Raw genomic sequence first — 24,447 nt, forward strand, 5'->3', positions numbered from 1 at the left:
AACAATGAGCAACAACACCCTCTAAGAAAATTACGTTCGCTAAATAATGAAAAAACGACGGTGTGTAATATATTATTTATATGTATATATACGTTGTGCACTATAGCGTCCTGACCGGTAGATAGTCTTGGCTGGGCTTGGACACCATCTTGGAACTGAGTTTCATCTCCCGTTCCCTTGAACACCTTGGGCCAAAGCGTCAGCTTCGCCTACACCAGAGACGTGCATGGTGGTTTTTCTCTGCCAATTCCGGTTCGTGTTTTACACGGTTAAACTCCACCACGGCCTGTTTGATCGTGGATCGACGAGCTCGCCTTGCAAACTCTCTTTTTTTCTGAGGGGACCAACTGATCGATAACCCTACCGGCGACGCCGATAGAGCTTTCGACTGAGGAGGAAGACAAGCAGTCTAATCGTACTTCACGGTTCACCCTGTACATATATACGTATTTATGTGCACATATATATAAATATATTGATCGAGAAAGGAGGAAAGAAAAAGAGCAGAACGAAGAACGGTCGGAAACAAGGGGTAAAGGAACGACAAACAGGGTTTGAACTAGAGCCAGCGTTTATCACTCGACCTTCCTCCTTCTCTCTCTTTCCCTCTCTCTCCCGTTTCCCTTTTCTCTTTCCCACGCACACTGGTACACACGCTGCGTACACACACAACCAGGTAGACCACGCGTTCACGCACACATGTACAGGCATACACGCGTCCCTCGCGTCTAAGGTTTCTTCCTCTGTTATCCCGTCTCTTGTTTATCCTTCTTCTTATAGAGAGTTTAAATGGCCTCCCGCGTTCTTAGCAATTACAGTTGGTGGTCGCTGGATTGGTCGGCTGGTCGGTAAGTCGTTGGCCCTTCGCCTGGCCCACGCCACCCGCGATTAGGTTCGGGTCATTATCCAGGGACTCGCTCATCTTGTCGCATATGATGTCCACTAGTTGCTCGAACACCGGCTGAAAACAAGTTTCCATTTGTATATTCTATGTTTCCAGAATGGGGAGTCTACATTCTTTCAGGGAAATTGGAATTTGGATCGTGAATCGTCGATGGCGATTCAAGGCAGAGGCACTGATGACGTTTCGGATAGTTCGGCGACAGGTTTTTAAAATCCAGAAACAATGGAATCTCTCAGCAAAAAGACTTTGTGAATCTAATCCTCTTCAATGTTTTCAGAATTCCCTCCACAACTAGCTCGAGCCGAAACAAACTGCGAATGTTTCCGATAAATGTATCACTGAGTACACAAACCCAGTTTAAACTGAACCTATATCAATCTTGACCTCAACGAGTTGAACCCAACGAGTTGAACCCAACAGGTGTCCCAAGGCTCAACTGTGCTAAAATTAGAAATTATGATATCTGTTTTAACCCGTACTTCAGCAGGCTGACCACAAGTGTTCCAACAACCCCCAACTGTCTCAAGAGTAGCTTTCACGAGATTGGGCACAATACGGGTCTCGCTGAAATCCCTGAAGCGCAAGCTAATCTTCAAACGATCACCTGTCTTATGCAGCTATTACGCAGATACCAATAGATAGCCCTAAAGTACAGCGACGTATTTGCACTCGAAATCACTGAGCGACTGCACAGACTCAAGGCAGACGTCGCGGGGCTGCGAGCAGAGAAATCGATCGGCGTTGGACGTTGATGTGTCAATGCCAATAGGTTCGACCAGTTGTTCAGGCGTGATTAATGGGTGCAGATGAGCGGCAATCGAGGACAACCGATCGGAGGTAATGGTACAGTACACACACACCTTGCGGATGGGAATAAACGTTGAAACGTGACACGGCAACCTTTCTGTCGTCGTCCGCTAATGGCGGCAACGCGCGATAATGGATTCGGTAAACGAACGAGGAAGAAAAAACATAGCTCTCAACTTGGCATAGTCCTATATAGCCTACGTCTTCGGCGTTCCCGCTGAAAGAGAACAATCGTTTCGGTTTGTCTTGGCACCGAACTGCAGCTAGACGTCAGAACGAAGAGGTTCCGGTTTCGGTTCTCGGGATTCCAGCATAGGATTTACCTTAATGTTAATGTTCTCTTTGGCGGACGTCTCGAAGAATTGCACCCCCAATTGGCCTGCCAATTGCATGCCTCTGTCCTCGCTGATTACTCTTTCCTCGACCATGTCGCACTTGTTGCCGACCAAGATCACTTGGGCATTGTCGGACGAGTAAGTCTTGATCTGCGTGACCCAATCTTGTACGGAATTGAACGACTCTTCGTTCGTGATGTCGTACATTAAAATGAAACCCATGGCGCCCCTGTAGTAGGCCGTTGTTATCGTTCTGTATCTCTCCTGGCCCGCCGTGTCCTGCAATGATCACCATTCGCTTAGCATTTGTTCTACTTAATACAATTTATATTTGTATTATATTTACATTGTACTTATATACTATTTATATTTAGTATGAATATAAAAAGATATAGAATATAAAGTGCATTATTTTTGTCCATTGAATCACATAAAAAATGAAAAGTATCCTTTCAATAGTTTAGTGGCACAATTAAACGTGTCTGTATACTTGCATTCGGTTTAAAAATTTGTCTAATTTAATTTTTCTCTGTTAGAGCCATGACGACATTTCTTCAATTGTGAAATAAGGAAATAGTTTGTGAAAGGAGCATGTTCAATAGCCGACAGCGTGAAATTCTGAACATATTTCACGCCAGAGTAAAACAATGGGCTGTCATGAGTGGGGACTATTAGTACAATGATAATGTATAGCTGTGGATTTCCTTATTATTTCCTGCGAATGATAAATGAAGCCACATGTGGTTAAACGTTCGGCAACTATATTTAGCATTTCGTCTTCAAAAACCGATTCACCTTGCAGTTGTTAAAAATGTTCTCCGATATTTTGTAACAACTGTTTCGATAATTCCGTAAACTAACATCTTAATTATTTGCATTTACTTATCGGATTAATAAACCATACTTTCAATCGGATAAACAATCTTGTAAAATGTAATCTGCTAATGGACAAATTCAATCACTCGTCGCTTCAATCAATATGGTGACCGAGGAAGAATCCACTTTGCGCTTTTTAATTAACTTTTATAATTAAACCATGGAATCGGTTATACGCGTAGCCACGTAGACGAGTAATTTAATTTCCATAGAAAATAAGGAAGTGTACGTGAACCACAGGATGTTGTTTGATCGGTGAACTAATTAAGCGAAATGTTCACAGAATTGTTGACTGCTATTTCTCTTAACTGATCGAAATAAGTATCAATAAAAAATCATACGATCTGCTCCGAACACTTCATATTGAATTTCTGTTGGTAGGATCCAAAATGACGAGCATTACGCGGCAAGTTTAAATTTAGGGCGAGAGCAACGCAGCAATCAAGAAACCATGAAGATTGTGGGTATCGATTTTAGGTTGCGATGAAGTTCCACTGACCCAGATCTGTAGTTTCACCCTTTTGTCGTTCCTGAAGACCGTTTTCACTTTAAAATCGATCCCCACGGTCGATACGAAGGCCGAAGTGAACGAGTCGTCCGCGTAACGGAAGAGAAACGAGGTTTTGCCGACGGACGAGTTGCCGATGATCAGCAACTTGAACATGTAGTCGAAGTTTTGGTCCGCGGCCTCCTTCTTTGGGTCCTCGACAGCCTTGCCCGCCATCTACAAAGAATCAAAGATTAAACATCTTTTATGTAAAACTCGAATATTAATGAAATCGATGCCAATATTGACAATGGAGAATGATTAGAATTAATTATTCAATTACAATACAAAACTATCAGTAGACTACCAATATCGATCATATTGATTAGGATTAGTAAACTAAGGGTTGTATGTATTTACGATATTTAATTTGATGCAGTAGAAAGATCCATTCTAATATCAAGAAACTGGGTGCCAATGTTGTTAATGAGGAAGTATTGTAATCAATGTAGCCGATCAGAAGACTGTAAATTTTATGCAATTATGATAAGAATGGGTATATGTGATTTGAAACAGTAGAAAGATTTTAAAAAGAAAAAGTATTAATATATTATTCTAATTTTAGTAAGGAAGGAATATCATTTTTAAAAGTGACTTATATTTCTTGCAACAGAAAAAGACCATTTTTATTTCGTACAGAAATTCTCAGTTCATCGATCAGGCTGGATCAATGAACAGAGAACTCTGCGACACGTAATTTAAAATGATGTGGTACTTTATTTTTTAAATGTAAAACAATCCGGACAGAGGGTACGTGAGCCTTTCCTAATACGCTTCAGTGGAAAGTTCAACGGAATTAGGTTCTGTTGACCCACTATTTTAGACAAATTGCCAAGACTTTTATGTTTCACGGCGCGTAATCACAAGGAGGTTTCTCAAGAAAGTCGAGGGTCGGGTTAAGTGAATTTCTTCTGCCACGCACCCCATCGCCAGCTTTTTTAAGCGACACTTCATCTTTCCACCACGGACGGAGGGGTGGTCAACCACGCGAGCAAATCGGGGGGTGGGGGGAGGGGGGAAGAAGGCGCGCGTCTTTTTTGTCTCGGGGAAACCTACTTTCTTTTTTAGGTTGAAGGAAACGGAACGTCTTATCTCCCCCTATTATTCAAAATACGAATTTTCTATGCTCGTCTACGGTTTTATGCGATACATTGTTTATACGAAGCGATGGAGCGAATATTCTTAGCACTTTTATGTCGCTGTAACTATACAGCTCCTCGACCGTGTTAGATTTTCGAACATTTCCTGTTTCGATTTTTCACTGGGAAACCGGACTCCGTTAGCAGATAATATTCATGTTATGTAAAAACATGACCAAGCTGCAAACTCGGACATCACCAGAATTGGAAGTAGCGTTTGCTTATTTTACACCGATATGCTTTTGTTTTTCAATCATTTTGTGAATAAAATCAATCAGTCAACTAGATAGTATTAGTTCCTATTGAGTTAATTAATATAGAATTAATTAACAGACTGCGGATATTTATGCAAAAGAAAATTTATCTGCATCTAATGCCAGCTATAGAAGCCAAATAGAGCTACGTTTCTTTCTTAAATAATTTTAATAAAGTCAAATTAATAAATTAGCATTCTTAGTTTCATTGAGTTCTTTTATAGTTTTAAATTTTATTTTCCGTTTGCACCATAGATACATAAAATCCGCAGTCCTCTAATTATTATTGAATTATTTAACATACGAACATTATTATTATTTCAGCAATTAATGTAAAATCAGTTACTGTGGAATTAGTAAATATACAACCAGATGCTAATGAATTAATCAATATACAATAATTCGATTATTTAATATAGTACCAATCAATAGGAAATTAGTTGGGGAACTATAATAATTTTTTTATTTGAATTTTACTCGCTCCCCTGAGACAACCGTTCTATTCCTCACTTTGGGACGCTTCATTAATTAATAATCTGCTATTACTAGACCTAATCTACCAAAATTCGTAGATCACTGCATCGCTGTAACCTAAACGTTACCTACTAGAATTCCCTATCTTGATTCCACCGTATCGATTCCTTATTCTTCGATAAGCTATTTCTACCGTCACACAACCCCTGATTCAGTATCTTCACCTTCTTGAATCAGACCAACCCCAATATTCTATCAACTACTGCAAGAAAACGCTACGCCTGTGGGGAATTTTTAGCGAAAATTATATTTGTCATCGTCGACCATATTTTATTTAAGTAAAAACTGTAAGAGATACTATCTTATAGCATCATCTATAGTAAATTCTAATAACAAATTTTTCGTGAAGATAATGTTTTAACATGGACTCTAGAGAATTTTAATAACAATTGCATCGAACATTATTTTGTCGTCGTCGTTCGTGTTGGATTCCAGTAAAAAAAAAACTTAAGGAAACGTTATCTTGTAACATCGTTTACAGAAAGCTGTAGCAAAAATTTTTATAGGAATGGTTTCTCAACATTTTCTATATAAAGTTTGACAAAAATTTCAGCGAACTGTATTTTTGATCGTTAACAATATTGATTATTAGTAAAGATGTTAAGAAATTACATTTCGTAGCATCATTGCCAGACCAGTAGCAACCAAAATTGTTTCGCAGACAATTTTCACGCGGCACTTGTAACGAACGTGGTCGGAACCTATAATTAAGCAATAAACAATCCACGAAAATGCCGCTTCATTCGAAACCTACGGAGCCGTTAAAAAAACGGACGTTCACTTGAAACGTTCCAGCACAAAGATGGAATATCTTCTAACGAAAACAAATCCCACGACAAAATTATGGCACCAGGTGAAACAACCATTACTTTCACTCTACAATCCAGCTAGCACTCTCGAACATTCGGTCGAACCAGTGCGAACCTGTGCCTGACGAATACTGTTGCGAACCGATTCGAAACACTGCGCTAGCACCCAGAAAATGGACACGTGTCTGATACCGGAAGTCTGTCCCGCGGGGATATATCAACGATGGACATCATGCGAGTCATCCTGGTCCTCAGCTCCAACACAGAGTCCTTCACCGCCATGTTGCAACCATTTCCAGTTTCGTGCTTCTTCTCTTTGGCGAGCATTCTTCCGCGAATTTCCTGTCCTTCCTTTTCTCAAAAGTATTTTCTATTCGACGATGGAAAATCGTAGATCCGAGATAAAAGTATCGCTTTCCGTTGATTTTCCTGTTTGACTATCGATTTTCGGGAAGGAACTAGAGTCGGGCGTTTGCTAACGGTCGACGAACGCGACGTGTCGCCGACTTGGCAATTAGAATAGTTGATTTCGATAACATAAGCTAGTCGTATCGCTTTCGTTAATTTTCGCACTTCGTCGGCTGTGTTCAACGTCGTCCAGACGCTGCTATCGCGGTTTCTCAATATACTCGTGCGCGTGCAAGCACACACATGGTAATGGCTAGAAATGATAAATGTATAGAGCAATCAGAGGTTGCAATTTCGTACGATTTTATTCGGAATTTTTTTCAAGGGAAGCTATCTTTATAATTATTCTACACACTGTTTCAAAGAATACCACTTACCGTAAATGGCATCACTATACATATATTATACTTCTTAACGTATATAATACCGGTTGGTTAAGCACTGTCGTTAACAATTTTTTCTTTACAGTCGTCTTACTCAGTGTGCTGACGTGGAATTATTATATTTTCCCACTCAGACGGCTTGAATCAGAGGACCATTGTTAACAATTTCGTCTTGAAGTTTGTGTTAGTACTTAACTGTATTAGTTTGAAAAATGGCACTGATTGCAAATGGAATCATTTATATTCTCCAATGTAGGTAATAGCTATCAAAAATTCATTAATATGGTAACAAATTTATCTTTACAACTTCGAAGAATTCGAATCCACTTTATGTATTTAAATAGTGAAACTAGTCAAAGAGAAGTGCCATTACAATTTTCTACCTTGTGTTCATCGACGTTCTAATATCGCCTTTAACACTAGTTTTACGGAGTAATAAAAGCAGCCGTTTTATATTTGTTTATGAAAGTAACGATTTATTCTAATTATTAATGTAATCGATAAATAAATAAATATAAATAATTATAGTAAATATAATCGATAAATAAGCAATAAATTTATCTTTAAAATCTGAATAATAGTACGTTAACAAATCAGTGATCCGTCATTTTGACGGATTCCTTAAATCTAGTGTTAATGGTTTAATTTTTGTTGAATGTTTTGAAATAACTGGTACCAAAGGTTGATTAAGAAAAGAACCCAAAAGAACTCTAATAAGCTAGTCAGTATAATTAAATGAAAAACAGTAAAATACGATCTAAATACGTCAAATCGAATTTGTTAAATGATGCTCGCCTTGTATAATTTCCAACCCAGTAAACAATCTATTCATGCTCGCAGAACCCGCATAACTTCCATGTAATTATCGGTCATTGCTAATCATTTTCTACTTCCGAGGTGATACCGCGGCCGCACCGTGCGCGTCCGTGACTTTTTCCGGGCGCCAGGTGCGGCTATAGTAACCGCAGGCCCGCCTGGAATGAATTTGTTTGAGAAAGGGAACGGATCACGCTGACAGCCTGCAGCTGAACCAATAATACGCGCGAGCCGCGGTTGCAACACCGTACAACAATCGACGACTGCGACTGCCGAAATTTTCGATAATTGCTGGTTCTAATTTCAGCTTAGCCAGATTGTCGCAACAATACATTTACAACGGAGCCGTGTCTACCTGAGAACTGTAATTCTAACTGATACAACAGTTTCGGGCACAATTGGCTACACGCGCCGGCGAGGTTTAATTACAAGCCTTGAAGACTGCTGCAACTAACGCTGCCTAATAAATCTGATTAGAGCGCCCCTTGCCTGGAGAAATGGCATTTTTATCCGGTAAACGAAGCCGATTGTTAAACGGTTTTCCCAATTTTCTGTCAGATTGTTCGAAGAAAATGGCACTGAATAAAAACGACATTGAACAAATATGGCATTATCGAAAAATGGTACTAACCAAATGAGGCATTAACTAAATACGACACTAACTAAAAGTGATACTAACTAAAAATAACACTAACCAAAAAGTAATTATCATTGTAATTTTCGATTTTGTATTCCCCGATATTTTCACCGCTGAATGTTGATCCTGACCGAATTTTTTTAAAGGACAAGATTTTAAAGAGATCGACCGTCATCCACATTCTATTTTTATTGAAATACTAAAGCCGTTTCGCACGTTCAAAAAATGCAGTAACGATGAAATATTCAGAAAATATGGTCAGTTTAAAAGAAAATTTTGAAATCATATTACAGGTGTTCCGGACGACTGGATTTACGGCGGCTGTGATCGGTGGAGAGATAGTAAACAGAAGAGAGAGCTATAGATGCGAACGATCAGCTGCATAGCCGAGTGCAGTTATGCCTAAAAATGAGTGGCAGCAACGAGGACTATAAATAAAACGACGCCGCGCCACAGACACTGCGAACTTTTTCGACGGGGGTGGGAGGGTTCTTATCGATCTCGTGCTCGAGTCGTAGCGGCAACTCCAGAGTTCCCTCAGATTTTCAAGTTTTATCATTTCTACTTCGCTTATTTCTAGGATGCTCGCCGAAGGAGAAGAGAAATTAAAAGGTCCTTTGTCCCGCTAAAAGCCAATCGACTTGTTGCCGTGTTAAACTCACGATCCATTCTACTCCGATAACGTATCCCGACTCTTTATAGCTGTGCAACGGCAAACGAACAATTGCACCTTTTAGCAAATTTCTAGAAGATCCGCCACGATTTAGTCTCGATAATTTTATAAAGGGATCGGTACACGCGAATCCGAGGTAACGTTACCTCGAATCTCGCGCTGAGATCGAGTCGGATGTACACGGAGGTTTGCCAAAAGCCAGAAATATAAATTCAGACTACAGCAGAACAGCATTTGTCACGGCTCCAAAAAAAAAATCCTGTTTACGTGTTACCAGTGTAGCGGCCCGAAAATCCGGAAGTTCGACAACCTGTGGTCGGTATCGAAACTCCCGGAAACGGTTTTCGCGGGGAAAAATGTGTCGACCACCCACGCGCAGCGCACACCAAACGCGGTGGCGAAAGAAAGTGGGACAAGGTTCGCGATAATCATATCGCCTGGCCATATGTTAACGTTGTCGTGCAGCTCTCGTGCTGCACACAATTGCATCTTTAATGCAACTACAACATTGCGGGGTAGTTCGGACCAAATTGCGTCAGTCATCTTCCAAACTATCCTAATAACGACCAGATTTTTGTTACTGTTCTAAAGATTCTATTTTGTTACATTTAACACCATCTTACGGTATCAAAATGAACCATCTCGAAACATTTCCAACTCCGTTATTCCTCTATTTCAACAGAGCTTATGGTAGCGTTGTCTGTATTTTGCTGTCAGTGTTGTTATTGAAATTATACTAGTTGCGAATGGTATTTTTTGCCATTTTGAGAGAGGGATTTCATTGGGATAATAGCTTCAGCAGGATTGTTCTCGTGTAATTTTGGCGCAGCTTATTCTTAACACGTCCGCCACCAGCATCGCTAACGTACATACCTATATTTATTGTATTTATCGTATTAAATAATGTCGTCATAGAGAAGCCATAAATTTCGTAAATATGATATGTGTTACAATTTTAAATAATTACGTTCACAAAATTAATTTGATGTTCTTCACGTGAAATATAAAATCGAGGTCGTCGCACATGTACAACGCTGGTAACGAACGTGTTAATCGGGACACTGGATCTTCCTGTTCTATTCAACAGTGAAATTTCACACTATAATTGTAATCTTGATTTGATCTTCTTGTTATTGCTTGTCCATTGCTTGTTTTACTGCATCTTCTTATCACTGTTACCTGATCCTCCTTCGTGCAAAGGGTTTAAAATGGTATTGATACGCGTGTTACTAAATGGACATGTTTCACCATGCGAAGAATATTAAATGTACAAGTTTTATTTCAATATACCTTATCCAGAACACATAGAGTTACGGCAATAGGCAACAAAAGTTCATGAGGCAGTCGTCAAGTCGACATCTGCCTTGTTGATTACAGTTTCAAAGTCAATGCCACTGTCTGACCATAAGTAGTAAATCATTTTTCTGTTACGATTCTCAAGGTTGCCAGCAAGTTTGTATCCAACGAATTTTTGATCGAAAGTTTCGTTACGCTAACATCTTTCTATAATGTGATCCATCTACATTGAGTCTCCTAATATCCGAGATCGGCACAGAAGCTAGTTCTGACGGTGGTACTGCCGATGAGACTTGAGCTCCGGAAGTTTAGAAGTCAATACGAAGTTATCCATGAAAATGGCGGAAATATCATCGGAAAAACTGAATCTTAGTCTCGTCGATTATGTTGCGCCATAAACGAGAAGGTGGGGGGATTGTGGCCAATGGAGAGGGCAGGCAGCAGAGCAAATATTTTCGGAAGATCGATTCCTAACCCCTGACCACCCACGCCGCGCGTTACATAGTTTCGATTTCAGCGGCTGGCGGAATCAGCGTAGACGGAAGATGGAGCCTCTGTATGAGCACATCGTGACGCTCGAATCTGGATCCCGAAAAAGCGTCCGAATCGATACGCTGGATACCTTGATATCGCGGCTGATAAATACCTGACCGACACCGGTAGTCCAACAGAGAATCATTTCTCGCGTTCACCAACTCATACCGATCCAGCTCTTTAATCATCTTTACGTTGACTCTCCAGACTTTACTTTCGGCACACGCTCACTTAACCCCTAATAATGATCCTACGACAATGCTTCATCCGATTCTGTTTTATATCGACAGATTCTGTTTTGTAAGTCCACATATACGGTTTCTAGCACTGAAACAACGACGTTAGGGTACCGAGGAACGAAGCTGGCAGAGATAAGACGCTGGTGAGACGTCGCTGACTCGATCTCTGAGATTGTTCCGACTAGGGTAATCTTGTCGATAAGACCACAGCTTTGAGAAGCGCAGTCTGTGACCATAAGCAGAAAGGAAACTTCGCGTATTTGAAATCAGTACATGGGGGAATCATGACTTCGAAGAACGTATGAAAGAAGAGTACCAGGGGCTAATACCGACGATTGGGAAGACGATTGCTATGGGTCGAAGAGGACTCAACCACGAAATTTGTTCCCGTTAGGGTAACCCAAGATGGACCCAGGCAACCATGTCTGATTTACCCTCGCTTTCATCTGCGATAATTCACTAGGACTACTCTTCAGAGTAAGATCGGCGTGTGTCTGGAGGACATTAGAACCCAAAATCTCTGTTTAGCTGTTCGAAGGAATATCGAATGGTGTAAAGTGCGTGGGAGGTTCTCCAGCACCAGAGAGGAAGAGACGAGAGAAAGAGCGAGAGAGAAGCAGAGACAGAGAGAAAGAGAGAGAGACAGAAATGGAGGACAGAGACAAATCAATAAGCAGTCTATCGACGGACTGGCTGGTCGGACAGAAATGTTCAGACTCGAGGTGACGGTGCTCTTCGTGTCCTGAAAGCACAGGTACACGCAACACGAGTCCGTCGCGTTCCCGTCCAACGAGTCGTCGCCGACGAGTACCTCCTGCGAAGGATGATCCTCTCACGGTTGGTCAGCGAATGGGGGTTAGCACACCGCGCGCTGCCACTTCCGGTCCTGCACCACGGCTCGACGAAAGTCGTGTTCCTGTTCTCCAGGCGGTACACGGTGTCCAGGAGAACGGTACACCGACGTGAAATAACAAGCAGCAACCGACGGGGGTTGGTATCCGCGACGACTTTAAAGAGACTGGACTGGCCTCGGTAAAAGCCTCGCGCGCCACTGTACCCCGCTATAGCTAGAATATCGACCATTTCGTGGACCCCCGCCCGTCCTCCGGCCAATCCCGAGGAAGGCCGCGCCTGCGCCACGGGCAACCTGGCCGACATCAATATGCCGCCATCCGGACACGGAATCTTTGCTCGAGGACACTTGTTGATCGCCGATACCGCCGATGCCTACGACTATGCACGCGCTTTTTAAGAAGCCTCCGCATGTCGTGCCCTGTATTACCAGCTGTCAATAAGCTATCGACCGTCGATGATATAGAATGGAACGCGGGAGTTGACAGCCTTCTGAAAATCGATCCAATAGAAGGTATCTGAAATTTCCTGTATATGAAGTGGGATTCCTTCTCGTTTGTTTATTCGGTTGATTCTCGATGGCTCGTTAAATTTCCGCGGTCTTGCAATCGATTGTGATTTTGTGAAATTTATGTTTGCATAATGCCGCAGCACAATGTTCGCAATGTGAACGCCAGGTGCAAAATGGAGAAGCTAGTCTTGGAACCGGAATCCAGTCACGAAGAATTCTTGATCAAACGACGACACTGTGACCGTAGCATCGAAAAAATCAAGTAAAATGTTAATTAAAGGATTCCGATGAAAAAACGAATTAACGGTCTATTTTTATCAGTAACATCTTACGTATATCTTCTTCAATGATGTCTAATTTAAATTTCATCCACCAATGGTACACAATTATACCAAATACAAATATGAACTTTAATCTGTACTTTCTATTGATGGCTTTGCTGATGTTTCAGAAAATATTTTGTTTTTTTCGCTTGACGGTTTCCTTACTAATATTCTTTGTCTAATTGATGTAACAGTCCTTCAGATCTCAGGAAATGCAAGAGCATCGGTGGATCAGCAAAAAGAAGGAGAAGAGAAAAGATTAGTGAGCGGCATCTTAAGGTGCCGCAGGTCCCCGAGAATATCGTCGATCTCGTAGATATCTTGATGCACGAGAACTTCCTGAACGTGGTCGATCAATACTTCAAGCCAGGCATGAATAATCAATTGCAGGCAAAGCCACGAGAGAAGATGTCGAACACTAAAAAATCTCCTTTGGAAACGACGAATTCGGTCGAGAACAATGTCTCAAGTTCGCCGAAGTGTAATTTGTCTCAAACGGAATTGCAAATACGTGAATAAACATAATCGTTAGTCCAAGAGTATTCTTCAACTTCTCTCATTGCCATCTTTTCTTCTTTAACATTACTTACATTTTATTTTTAAAAAGTATGACTTAGACAATCTTACGCATTGCAATATAAAAAATACTCTCTTATATGTAACAAAACTATTCAATGTAGAGATAAAAATTGTTCTGATCAAGCTACTGGCAAAATGACGTATCGCCTTCCTCTCATCAAGCTTACTTACAAGCATATACCTCAACTTTCTTTCGCAATTACGTCAAAGCAGCTGCGCTGCTTGTCCTAAAACAAACGAGGAACTTCAAGGCAAGATGACTGCAATTGCATTCAATATAAAGTCACTCATTGCCCACTTGGTGACAACCGTAATCTTAAGCTCTTTCTATTCATAATTTACTCTCGGTGTCGTCGCAGACCACAACCGTGTTTGTAGCAGCCCACTTCTCTTTAATCGCTATGGATTCCTTCTTTGGTTTGTGCTTTAAGCTCTGTGCGCCCAGATAGTGGTCCTCTATCTCCTTGAGAGTCCTACCCTCTGTCTCTGGTAACATGAAATAGAGTACTAGGCCACCTAGGATGTTTATCAGACCGTAGAAGAAGAAAGTGCCAACCAAAGTCATTCCGTTCACCATATACAGGAAAGTCTTATTGGCGATCGAGTTGAAGATGTACCCGATAGAGCCGGCAGCTCCTGTTCCACTGCTTCGCACCTGATCGTCAGATGAAAATGCTTTAGTATGTCTATGCGCTGACGCAAATCATCATTTTTCGTGGCAAACTATACAGTTACCTGCACAGGGAAAACTTCTCCAGCTAGGATCCATGGCAGCAGTCGAATTCCGACGTGAGATAGGAAGGCTGAACCGATCAGTAAAGTGGTAGGCAACCACCTCAAGCTTTCTCCATCGATTAGACCATTGTCGTACAAACAACCATATATGGCTGCTGCACATAAGCAGAATGCAGTGCCACCGATGGATAAAAAGTTTAACTTTCGCTTCCCAGTGAAGTGAATGGCGAACACACAGATCATTGTACCCAACAACTGCGCTAGACCAAGGATCACTGCAGCTGTGTACTGGTCAATGGGTGCATTTAGCTTTTCGAACACAAACACAGCAAAAGTTTGCAGACTTATGGAACCACCGAATGACCCGACGAAGAAAGCCCAAGTGACCAGAAGGAAAGGCATGTAGAAAGTCCTTTTCTTGAACTCTTTCCAAACCTTCTGTCGCGACTCTGCTGGCTTGTGGACCTCGTTGCATATGTGCTGAAATTCTGTCTTCACCTCGGCTGGGCTCACCCAGCCTCTGAGCCAGCAGAGAGCATCCTCGGCTTTCTTCAATTTGCCTTTTGCTGGAACATAAGATCAATTGTATATGAGCCAATATTCTATTTCGGTTTCTAGGCCATTGCGCCAAGATAAAAATGTTTTTAAATGATTGTTCAGGAAATACGAATAAGATCCAAGGTAAATTTATTCAATCATGTTTGTGGAAATCAGTTTTTTCAAACCTTGACCTGCTGTTTCGCTATACTGAACCAGAGCTTGCGAATTGCTAATAAAACTAAACTCACCAGCAAGCCAATATGGACTCTCTGGGACCAAACAGAGAGCAACGAGGCAGATCGCGGGGTACGTTAAATTGATCAAGGCAACTGTCCTCCAGTTAGTCAGCTTCCCGCTCAACATCTGAGTGAAAATACCCAGTATAACTGACATGCTCGATGTGGCGGACAGCATGCCGCGTAGATGAGGTTGTGTCACTTCTGCTACATAGGTCATCACAGGTGCTTCCAGCAGACCACCGGTTAAGCCTGACAAAGCTAATGCTATAAACAGCATACCGGCGCTGGTAGCATAATGGAAGATAATCCATGCTATTATAAACGGTATGTTGATTAGCATCATTGTCCTCTTACGGCCCAAATACTGCGACACTGGCCCACTGACAAAGCAACCAATGGGCACCAGGAAGAGATTTAAGCTACCTGCACAAATTATGCACATGCAATTAATACAAAATACAGTAGTAGCACTGTTTAAAATTTTGAAAACTTGACTTTTCCAAATCAGTTTTAAATCACTTCTTGTTTCGTTTAAAAATCATTTGTAATGGTATCACATAATCATCTTAAGTGACAATTCGTTGTACTGTAGTATCTGTTGTGTAGCTCAATTAGCAGACTCACTGATCCATGTTAGTTCTTCCATGTTAACTGGAATTTCCGAGTCTTCCTTCTGCAATTCCGGGATCAGGATCGTGGAAAATCCCAGTGTGGACCCAAAGGTCAACATCAAAAGATTCTTCGCGCAAACTGCTGAACATTGTGGTAACGCCTGGCGAAACTTCGATATTGAAGACACGTCTGCGTTACCGTTCTGCTCCGCTGGCAAACTTTTCTCTCCATTCCTAAAACGAGAAATTGACATCAATTATTCTGCGGGAACATTTATTTTTCAAGCAAACTGCCTTCTCGGGTCACCTGGAATATACTGTTTTTTCAAAGAAAATCTTGCCACTGTTAAATATGCCCTTTCAATATTCAAGCAGTTTCGTCATCTTAAAGCTGCTCCCCATTGTACAATTAATTATATTAAATACAAATATTGCACGATTAATAACACGATTGATAAAATTATAAAATAAATAGAAAATAGTAATAAAATAGTAAATACATCGAAATATTGATAGAAAAGTCATAAAATATAATTGAATTCGTCTATTTTTCCAACTCATGTTCAATTTAATAATATTTAAATATAACAATTACAGTCAAATATGTCACATTTAAATATAACAATGATAATTTAAATATGTCAGAATTAAATATAACAAGAACAATTAAAAATGTCATTGTTGGATATAGTTATATCATCATATTATTCAGAGAGATTATTATTATTAATATAATTATTATTATTAGTTCTCTTAAAGACACTAAGAAAAGTTTCTTCGGTGATGTAAAATTGTACAGGTAAACTTTGTCAACTCTTTGGACACGGTAATTTCTTTGGAAAGTAGCGACTAAACAAAACGACGAGCGTTCGAATAGAGAATCAAATCGGCTAACCGAGATGATGCCCCGAGACCATTACTCGGTTTTTTCTTCTGTGGACAGACCACTATTCTGATCTCTGCGGTTGACACAGATCCTTTTGGCGTAAAAGAGTCCTCTATTCCGATTTGCCACGATTGCATAAGCTTCGCTGCGCGATGTCCTGGGTTTGCGTAACCCAGCAAACCAGTTTGCACAGGTAGCTCAATTGCGAAGTGAACTCAATGTTTTTTCACCTTGAAGAGATTACAAGCGCCCCGCCCCCCTACCCCTTCTCCTTCTATCAGCCTTCAATAATTCGACCATGACTCAGTCTTTAATCTTTTTTCATTCATACAATTATTTCAATCTAAGAGAAATAATGAAAAATATTCCATTGTACGATAAGTGAAATAATTTACAGAGAAAATAACAGAATTCTGAAAATAAATCAAAGGTGTTCCTACGATTCGAAAATTTCTTACGTACGAATATCGTTAAACGCCGAAATTTTACTTCAAACTAATTACACTGTGATAAAAACTTGTTATAGTAGAAAACCATATGTTGTAAATATAATCTAAATTAATCTAACGATTTATATCAATAAACTTTTCACGGATGTCGAAGAATCTTCGTGCACAAACCGTCTTAAACGCCGAAGCGCATCTTCACACCAATTCTAACTTGCTAAAAACTTATTAAACTAGAATAAATCGTATATTATAAATGTAATCTAACTATTCTAACAATTTAAATCAACAAAATTTGCAGTCTTCGATGAATCTTCACGCACGAACTTCTTCAAACACTGAAATTTACCTCCAAACCGATTTCAGTGTACCAAAAACTCATTCAAGATGAAGAACCATGTATTACAAATGTAATGCAACAGTTTTAAAAGATAATGATAATACTATTTAACGAACAGCGAAACAAAAATTTGAATTGCAGACCAACCTCATCCCACATCCAGGGATTTCTTCTCTGTTAGGCACTGACGCCAAGTATCTCCTGCACTTCCTAGTGACCTGTCAATTTATAGAATTTCTTACCTAATCAGAAATTCTTACTTGATCATGCTGCTGCCACACGTCGTGACGACATGATCCCCATCTCCTTAATCCTTCGACGGTTTTATCATTTCGAGGATTTCCGATTAACGGATTCCGCGAGCGGATGCTTCTATTTGATATTTCTATTTTTTCTTTTTCTAGTAAGGGGAACCTGAAGAAGTGGAGACAATGCACTCTTGTCGGGATTAGCGCGATGAAGTGATAAGAAGAACCCGTAGACTAACATTAATCCATTAAGACGCGACGTACGACGATCTACTGCGTCGTCGTGTGCTCGTCAATTTATCTCGTGTTCAACTACTATTTTAACAATACTTAAAATTCCTACCGGCTGTAAAAGAGGTCGAGTTTACAACATCGAATAATTTTTTTAATCGATGCTGAAACTCGCAAAGTTATCTTTAGATGTCAATGTAGAATAATTTAGTTGGAAATTGCTCTTTTCTATTTAAAATTAAATTATTAAATGGTTCTGAACATCTGAACATATTTAGTTCTCAATGTTACTCGAATGAAATTGCATTATACAAGTGACAATATTCTGAAGTAAGTGAAACTATTACTGTGAAAATGTTGTGTAGGAAATGACACTATTACAGTGACAATATTTTAAAATAAATTTCATCATTGCAATAACATTGTTTTAATAGAAACGTCACTAAAGTAGATAAAATAAATCACTTAAGATACAGAAAATTACATATTTGCAAACATTTAAGCATGTTCTATTTAGAATAGTATTTTGATAAAAATGACACTTGTCGAGTATCAACGTACTGAATAAATTAAACATTTCTAAAGCTTCAGCCATGTTCTATTTATAGTAGCATTTTAATAAAAATGGTATTATTCCAGTATAAGTATTTTATTAAAAATTATACTATTTCAGTATAAATATTTCATTAGGGATGGCACTATTTCGGCATAAATATTTCACTCAAGTTGACACTTCTCAGAAAAATACCACATTGTTATTTAACATAAATTATGCCTAACAGATCTAAATATATTTATCAGACAACTAATTTAAATGAAAATGACATACCCAGGTGCCTACACGATACAGAAGCTATACTACTCACATACCTGAAAAATGCTGCAACATCTGTATTGCTTAATGTTCATACTTTCACTCGTGCAACGTAGTTGTACCTAGTAGTGATGAGTTCACGTACTTCGGTATCAACGAAAACAAAAAAAATCCTACCTCTTACAAGTTTTAAAAAACCCAGCAAACACGTAATGTGAATTAAGCTATGATAATACAGATAAATGAAAGCCAGAAGCTGTATTGAAACAGCAGATGGGGACGATGCCATAAGTGCGTTACCATCTCAGAAAATAATATTTCTACTATTTAACCCTTAAATGCATGATGATGTATATTTACATCAGTGTTTTCTTCCGTACATAATTTCATAATTTTTTTTTTTTTTTTAATTTTTTTTTTTTTTTAAAATATACTTTTTGGAAAAAAAATTTTTTTTTCTTTATTTTTCCCTTAATCTATATTTAAGTAACTACTTGTTTCAATTTATTGTATTTAAAAAGGAAAAATCATGCATTTAAGGGTTAATATAATTTTTTATAAAAAATTATATTAAAATTTAATTCAATAATTTCATTTCCTGCGAACCTTTTTATTACAATTCAAAATGATTCGAGTGAAAATGAAAATTGTTGATAAACCAATAGTCGATGGACATTATAGTCGTAGATAATAGGATTAAAGTTAACTGATCGTGAGTGATGCAAGAAAACTAGAAGATGGGTTCACAATTTATTTTTAGTAATTTTTTAATTTGTCGTTATTTTCTGATTTAAAACAATTTCCTAAGATAATGTGATTCTTTAACTTAAAATAATTTTCTAAACAGCTGAAAATTTTTAGTTGTACACGAATTTGTCATTTAACAGAATTCTTTGGTTAAACGTAATTTTCTTATTGAACAGAATCTTTTAAAATTTAAGAAAGCTAGAGTGTGCCTAAAATAATCAAATATTGACATTATTTCTTTAGTATTTTGGAAACTTTAGCGCTGTTTGATTCGGAATGTTTTATAATCCCTTTGCGCTACCAAGGTTATAAAAATAATCGTTTTACTATCACACTTTCAGCCGCGATATTAAGAAGGAAACAATTACGCAATTGCATTTCCAAGATTCCTATTCTTTCCGATAACATTCTACATTTACCATACTGATTTCAACGATCATCATCATTAACCGCATCATTTAATCATTGGAAAAAATTTTTAGCACGAGCACAAAAAATACGAAGCATACCACATGATCGTAAAGTTGATTTTTAACGACTTAGCTCGATCGAGTCAGGAATCTCAGTTGCTCAACACTTAATTGTTCAACAACCAACAATCAGTCTGCATTCGATTTAGAAATTATTATAGCAATCCGACATAATCAGGAAGCGTATAGTACGCATTCTTTGATGGAATTAAAATTATTAAATACTGCAAACAAATTTTTATACAAATAACTGATCGGTTAACAATTAAACATTGATTAATTTGCGACGACGCACTTTTCACGGTACGCGTAAGGTCTAATCGTAAACAAAATTTGTAAATCACTATACTCATATACTCACATCCTAAAGAATACAGCATTCGAAAAAAGAACTGTTTGTAGGTATCAAAATAGAGACTTTAATCTTTCGAATGAACTTAGACGGAACGCAGTATGTTTTTTACCGGAAATTATGCGCGTTCAAGGACGGAAGTGTGTTAGTTTCACTGAGGTGAGAGAACAGTAAGTTTATGTCTTAAATTATTGTTACGCGATTGTATGAGAAATTTTTAACGGTAATAAGCGAAGAGTTAGAGTCGGTAATTGTTGAATCGTAGCTTAAGTGTCGCTCTAGACGTGTCATTATCGAGCGATTAAATATTTAAACGGATGCCTCGAAAGGCTGCTTCCTCGATTAGCGTCTGGCAGAATACAAACATTGGGATGCAACCCCTAAGCCGTTGTTAGTCCAAGATTCATAGAAACGATTCTGATATATGCGGCTTATCTCGCAATCACGTGATCGACTAACGATAACGAACTAACAATGCAAAATGCAATTGCGGAGTGAAACTACGTTCGATTAACGGCTCTGAATGGAAGTGAAAAAGAATGAGTGAAACAATCGTTTGATCGCGAGCGCAAGCATAAAAAATCTCACGGAGGCATAATCGAATTTTTAACGCTGCGAATGCACCACGATTTCCACGTTGATAATTGGAACCATGAAACTATTGAAACTCAAAGGTTTCCAATATTGCGTGATTCAAATCAATATAGAAGCGTACGTTAATGATATTAATATTTAATGTTTGATACTAATTTAAAGTTTGATTCAAACTCGAATTGATCAATTTTTTCCAATTTTTAATTGATTCGCTTAAATAATACGAATTTATATGGGTGCTGGAAAATTCCATTGATCATAAAATAAAATACAATACTATACAAAAATTTCATTGATCGTGTGAGTTCGTACAGTGCAAAATCTAACGGTGAAAACTATAAACAATTACTTTGATTCAAACAGAGAAAAATTGTTAAGAAATTCAATAGATTATTTTAGTATAGTAACAAATTAAAATTCAAATAATTCACAAGTTTACGAGTGCAAAAGATAAGCAAACACTGCCAAAAATATAAAGGCTGTTACTATTAGATTAAAAGAAATTTTTAAACATCTAAATGTTATACAAAATGTCAAAGAATAATTTTAAAAAGCATTTTTTATGATAGAAACATTTTCGAAGGTATGTATATCAAAGTAAATTATATAAAATGCCAGTATATGGAATTACAATTCTCAAAAAGGTTTAAACATTTTAGATTCCATAAATTCTAATACGACTAACATGATCCAGACACATGTCATATTGATAATCACGCGAACGATAATTAACACAATTCGTGAATCGCATTTGTAAACACGAAATTCGGTTATCTTGATAATTCCGACGAAAATGAAGATCCATGTTGACATTATTAGTCAGTTGTTGATAATTCATCGACCTTCTTATCTGAACTGCACACGCGTTAACAGATGAATCAATGCAATACGGAATAATTGCTACTATGGTTACATGAAGCGATTTGCGATAACTAGATGTAATAGAAACAATGAAAATTGTGTCACTAGTTGCCCAAGGCCTACCAGTCACACGAAGAAATGCATATTGCATATTTCCGTATACACTAGAACGCTCGCGTGACCCTGTTGAAAGTCGTTTTATCTTTTTATTGTCTATAATATATTATAATATATTTAAATTAGCATATTTATGTCTATAGTACTTTTGTTTTATTTATTGCTTCATCTTAGTTAATTCTGCATTTATTGTTTCATACTAACTCTTTCCTTTTATTGTTTATTTTTTGCTATATTTTATTTCGTACCAGCCATTTACTTTATATTTAATTGTACATCATTCTCTATTTGTCAAATTTATTGTTTTATTTCTCTTTTCTATTATATTGCGTTAGTTTATACTTATTATTTACTTTCATTTTTATTAATTTTTTGGTTTATACTTCATATAGTTTATACTGCGTATTTGGTACATAAAATTTTCAATATTTAACGTCTGAATTCATCCGTCATAAAACATTTTTAACTAAAAATGTTTTCTTATCTTGCATCTAATTCAAGATTTTTCAGTTCTCGAAACTCGAAATTGTGCAATCCCGGATCTAATTAAAAACAAATTATTGTAAGGTTGAACGTATGAAGAAGTGAATGCTATGTTACATAAGGACACGCGACAAACTTTTAACATTATACTGGCGACTCTAAAAATAATTGGCTAGGAAATTACTGTTCATCGCTATTATCTGTGTTTCTATATCTGTAAGGAAGGACGACTTCTCAATTACTATACTATGGTAAATTGCAAACATTCTTCACAGAAGCAATCATTCATTCATTTATCTATACTTAATTCACCTGGAATTCTTACAAATAATTATCCATGTTATTTATATACATCAAGTTTTCAGATACATATATTTCTCCAATGAGAATACAATTTTTTAAGTTGAATTGATCTTATACAATTTATGTAACAGAATTTTCGATTATAATACAAAAAAAAACATGCATAATTTTTATTCTAACAAATATAATTTTTAGTTTAATAAAAAAAGGATATACATAATTTTATTCTAATAGAAATCGAGAGATTACCTTTTCGTTAGAGACTGAAACGAAAATACTAAGCTTCAGTACTTTACTACTGGAACCATTATAAAACATTCGTCAGATCGTGTTTAGATAAGCGATAAAAATATCTAAAAAATGTGTCGGACATCGATGGAAAAAAACACTGATAAGATTTTTATTTCACCTTGTAAAACACCGTGTACATTGGTGAACAACCTGAAGACTTATTCCCCCGATTAGCAGCCTATTTAAAAGTAGCAATAAAAATTTCGTCAACAAATTAATTTTCTTTGGATAATAAAACCTGGTAACAACAACTTTGTGAAATAAAACTTTGATATTGGTATTCGAAAACAACTGGACATCGATAACAATAGTGTGCTTTACCACGGACACAAACATATTATCAGACAGACGAATCATTTTAACAATATTTAATTTTTGATTGCTAACACTGTCAGTTAGTTAAATACTACAACAGTTTCATTCCTTGTGCATTTTGTATGCATAGGCTGAAGACATTCTACCATCTTAGAAAGTTGATAACATTCTTTTAAATAGTATTTATCGTTATTATTAATATTTTAAATATTCATGTTGCATAAAGTAAAAATTGAAATTTACAAACCTGCTTGTTTCATCGTATGGGGGTGATGTCTGATCCATTTTGGACGGACTGGTATCAACTGGTTACACCTTAGTCTGCCTTCTGCCACCAGAAACTTCAGAAGCTCATCTTTGACTTTGTTTCCAAGCGCGTTAGAGTCTTTATCGTAGGAAAATCTTGTGAATAAATTGACTCTTAATCAACAATTAAATTATTCTTCGAATTATTTCCTCTTAAAGTCTTCCTTAAGCAGAACTAATATCTCTCTTTAGATCTATGTTATTATCTCCTCCTTCCAAATTAAAATTCATTGAACACAGGAGTTTCTTCTTTTTAGATTCATAATCCGCATTCTTAACGTATTTTTTTCTATGAACTTTCAATACCATCCACAGATCTGTAGCTTTACCTTCAACATTTTTCTAAATGTAGCTATTGCAGGTTAATGATCGCCGCGCCAAGGATACGTAATGGTCGTTCCTTTCTACAGTTTTACCTTCGTTGACCTAATCTGCCTTTCAGTTAGCCAGAATCATTTACCCATTTCTTTAGTACCCATCGAAGGCCACAAAGGTTGCAAATACCTATCTTTCGTATCTTGATCTCTTATTATTTATCACCAAACTTCAAATCTATTGTACAAAATTGAACAAATTGGTGATTATGATAATCATTCCAGACAGCAAACAGTGATATTAATCTGAACTTTCAACTTTATCTACTCAGGATTCTTCCATTTTTAAAACTGTAACCAAACCAGAAAAAGCTTCTTCCACCTTTCAAGACCTACAATTTTAAACTTGTGATTTTTTATTCTAATTTTAAAGCTGGTCCCAACTTAAAAAGGATTGATCGTCCTTCTAGAGTCCAGTCCCTTCAAGGTGGGTCACTTGAGCAAGCTTCTTTCTTGTCTTTTCACTTCTAGAACTGGTACCCGGTCTGGAAAAGCTTCTTCCTCGCTACTGAATAGTGTTGGTCCTTGTTTGAAGTTTAGTGAGCCACTGAACGACTAACGAAAGCGAATGCCCGCGTGCCTTTCAATCACCTCCTCTTTCTCCACCACCTCCAAACACATTTGCACGAGTTCTTTCGTGAACGAAACACTCGTGATCCCCCTTCTGTGTACCCCAACTAGACCTGGC

The 24,447-nt window shown here is 37.8% G+C and overlaps 3 protein-coding genes across 8 annotated transcripts; 1 reads left to right on the top strand and 2 right to left on the bottom strand.

The window, feature by feature from the left end:
- Positions 1-419: 419 nt before the first annotated feature.
- Rab3 (RAS oncogene family member Rab3) lies at positions 420-12,230 on the bottom strand. Of its 5 annotated transcripts, none has more exons than XM_078186041.1 (4): positions 12,028-12,230; positions 3,422-3,646; positions 2,035-2,325; positions 420-961 (listed from the first exon to the last, which is right to left on the bottom strand). In XM_078186041.1, exons 2-4 carry the CDS (start codon positions 3,644-3,646, stop codon positions 806-808), a joined length of 672 nt encoding a protein of 223 aa, XP_078042167.1. In that variant the 5' UTR covers positions 12,028-12,230; the 3' UTR covers positions 420-805. The 5 variants fall into 5 exon arrangements, with proteins under 5 accessions (XP_078042167.1, XP_078042166.1, XP_078042164.1 ...); XM_078186040.1 differs by having other exon boundaries at positions 12,003-12,230; XM_078186038.1 differs by lacking the exon at positions 12,028-12,230 and adding an exon at positions 6,398-6,704.
- Positions 11,840-13,396, top strand: LOC144473777 (uncharacterized). The gene is given in 4 exon segments (XM_078187971.1): positions 11,840-11,913; positions 12,584-12,636; positions 12,639-12,816; positions 13,072-13,396. Coding segments are annotated over 4 exon segments (630 nt in total).
- Positions 13,261-24,430, bottom strand: LOC144473110 (facilitated trehalose transporter Tret1). 2 transcript variants are annotated; one of them, XM_078186705.1, is made up of 5 exons: positions 23,327-24,430; positions 15,595-15,815; positions 14,980-15,393; positions 14,192-14,757; positions 13,261-14,111 (listed from the first exon to the last, which is right to left on the bottom strand). In XM_078186705.1, the coding sequence occupies exons 1-5, from the start codon at positions 23,362-23,364 to the stop codon at positions 13,788-13,790; spliced, it is 1,563 nt and encodes a 520-aa protein (XP_078042831.1). In that variant the 5' UTR covers positions 23,365-24,430; the 3' UTR covers positions 13,261-13,787. The 2 variants fall into 2 exon arrangements, with proteins under 2 accessions (XP_078042831.1, XP_078042832.1); XM_078186706.1 differs by lacking the exon at positions 23,327-24,430 and adding an exon at positions 17,401-17,449.
- Between the last annotated feature and the right edge of the window lie 17 nt (positions 24,431-24,447).

The sequence above is a fragment of the Augochlora pura genome, chromosome 7 (assembly GCF_028453695.1).
Source record: "Augochlora pura isolate Apur16 chromosome 7, APUR_v2.2.1, whole genome shotgun sequence".
NCBI lineage: Eukaryota > Metazoa > Arthropoda > Insecta > Hymenoptera > Halictidae > Augochlora > Augochlora pura.

Excerpts from the sequence above, each read along its gene's own strand:
- Rab3 (XM_078186038.1), bottom strand. The coding sequence starts at position 6,532 with ATGCTCGCCAAAGAGAAGAAGCACGAAACTGGAAATGGTTGCAACATG. Across the intron at positions 3,647-6,397 it reads CCCCGCGGGACAGACTTCCG|ATGGCGGGCAAGGCTGTCGA; the intron begins GTATCAGACACG and ends GATTCTTTGTAG. Across the intron at positions 962-2,034 it reads AAGAGAACATTAACATTAAG|CCGGTGTTCGAGCAACTAGT; the intron begins GTAAATCCTATG and ends ACTTGTTTTCAG.
- LOC144473110 (XM_078186705.1), bottom strand. The coding sequence starts at position 23,364 with ATGGATCAGACATCACCCCCATACGATGAAACAAGCAG. Across the intron at positions 15,394-15,594 it reads GGAAGAACTAACATGGATCA|GTAGCTTAAATCTCTTCCTG; the intron begins GTGAGTCTGCTA and ends TAATTTGTGCAG. Across the intron at positions 14,112-14,191 it reads GAGAAGTTTTCCCTGTGCAG|GTGCGAAGCAGTGGAACAGG; the intron begins GTAACTGTATAG and ends TCTGACGATCAG.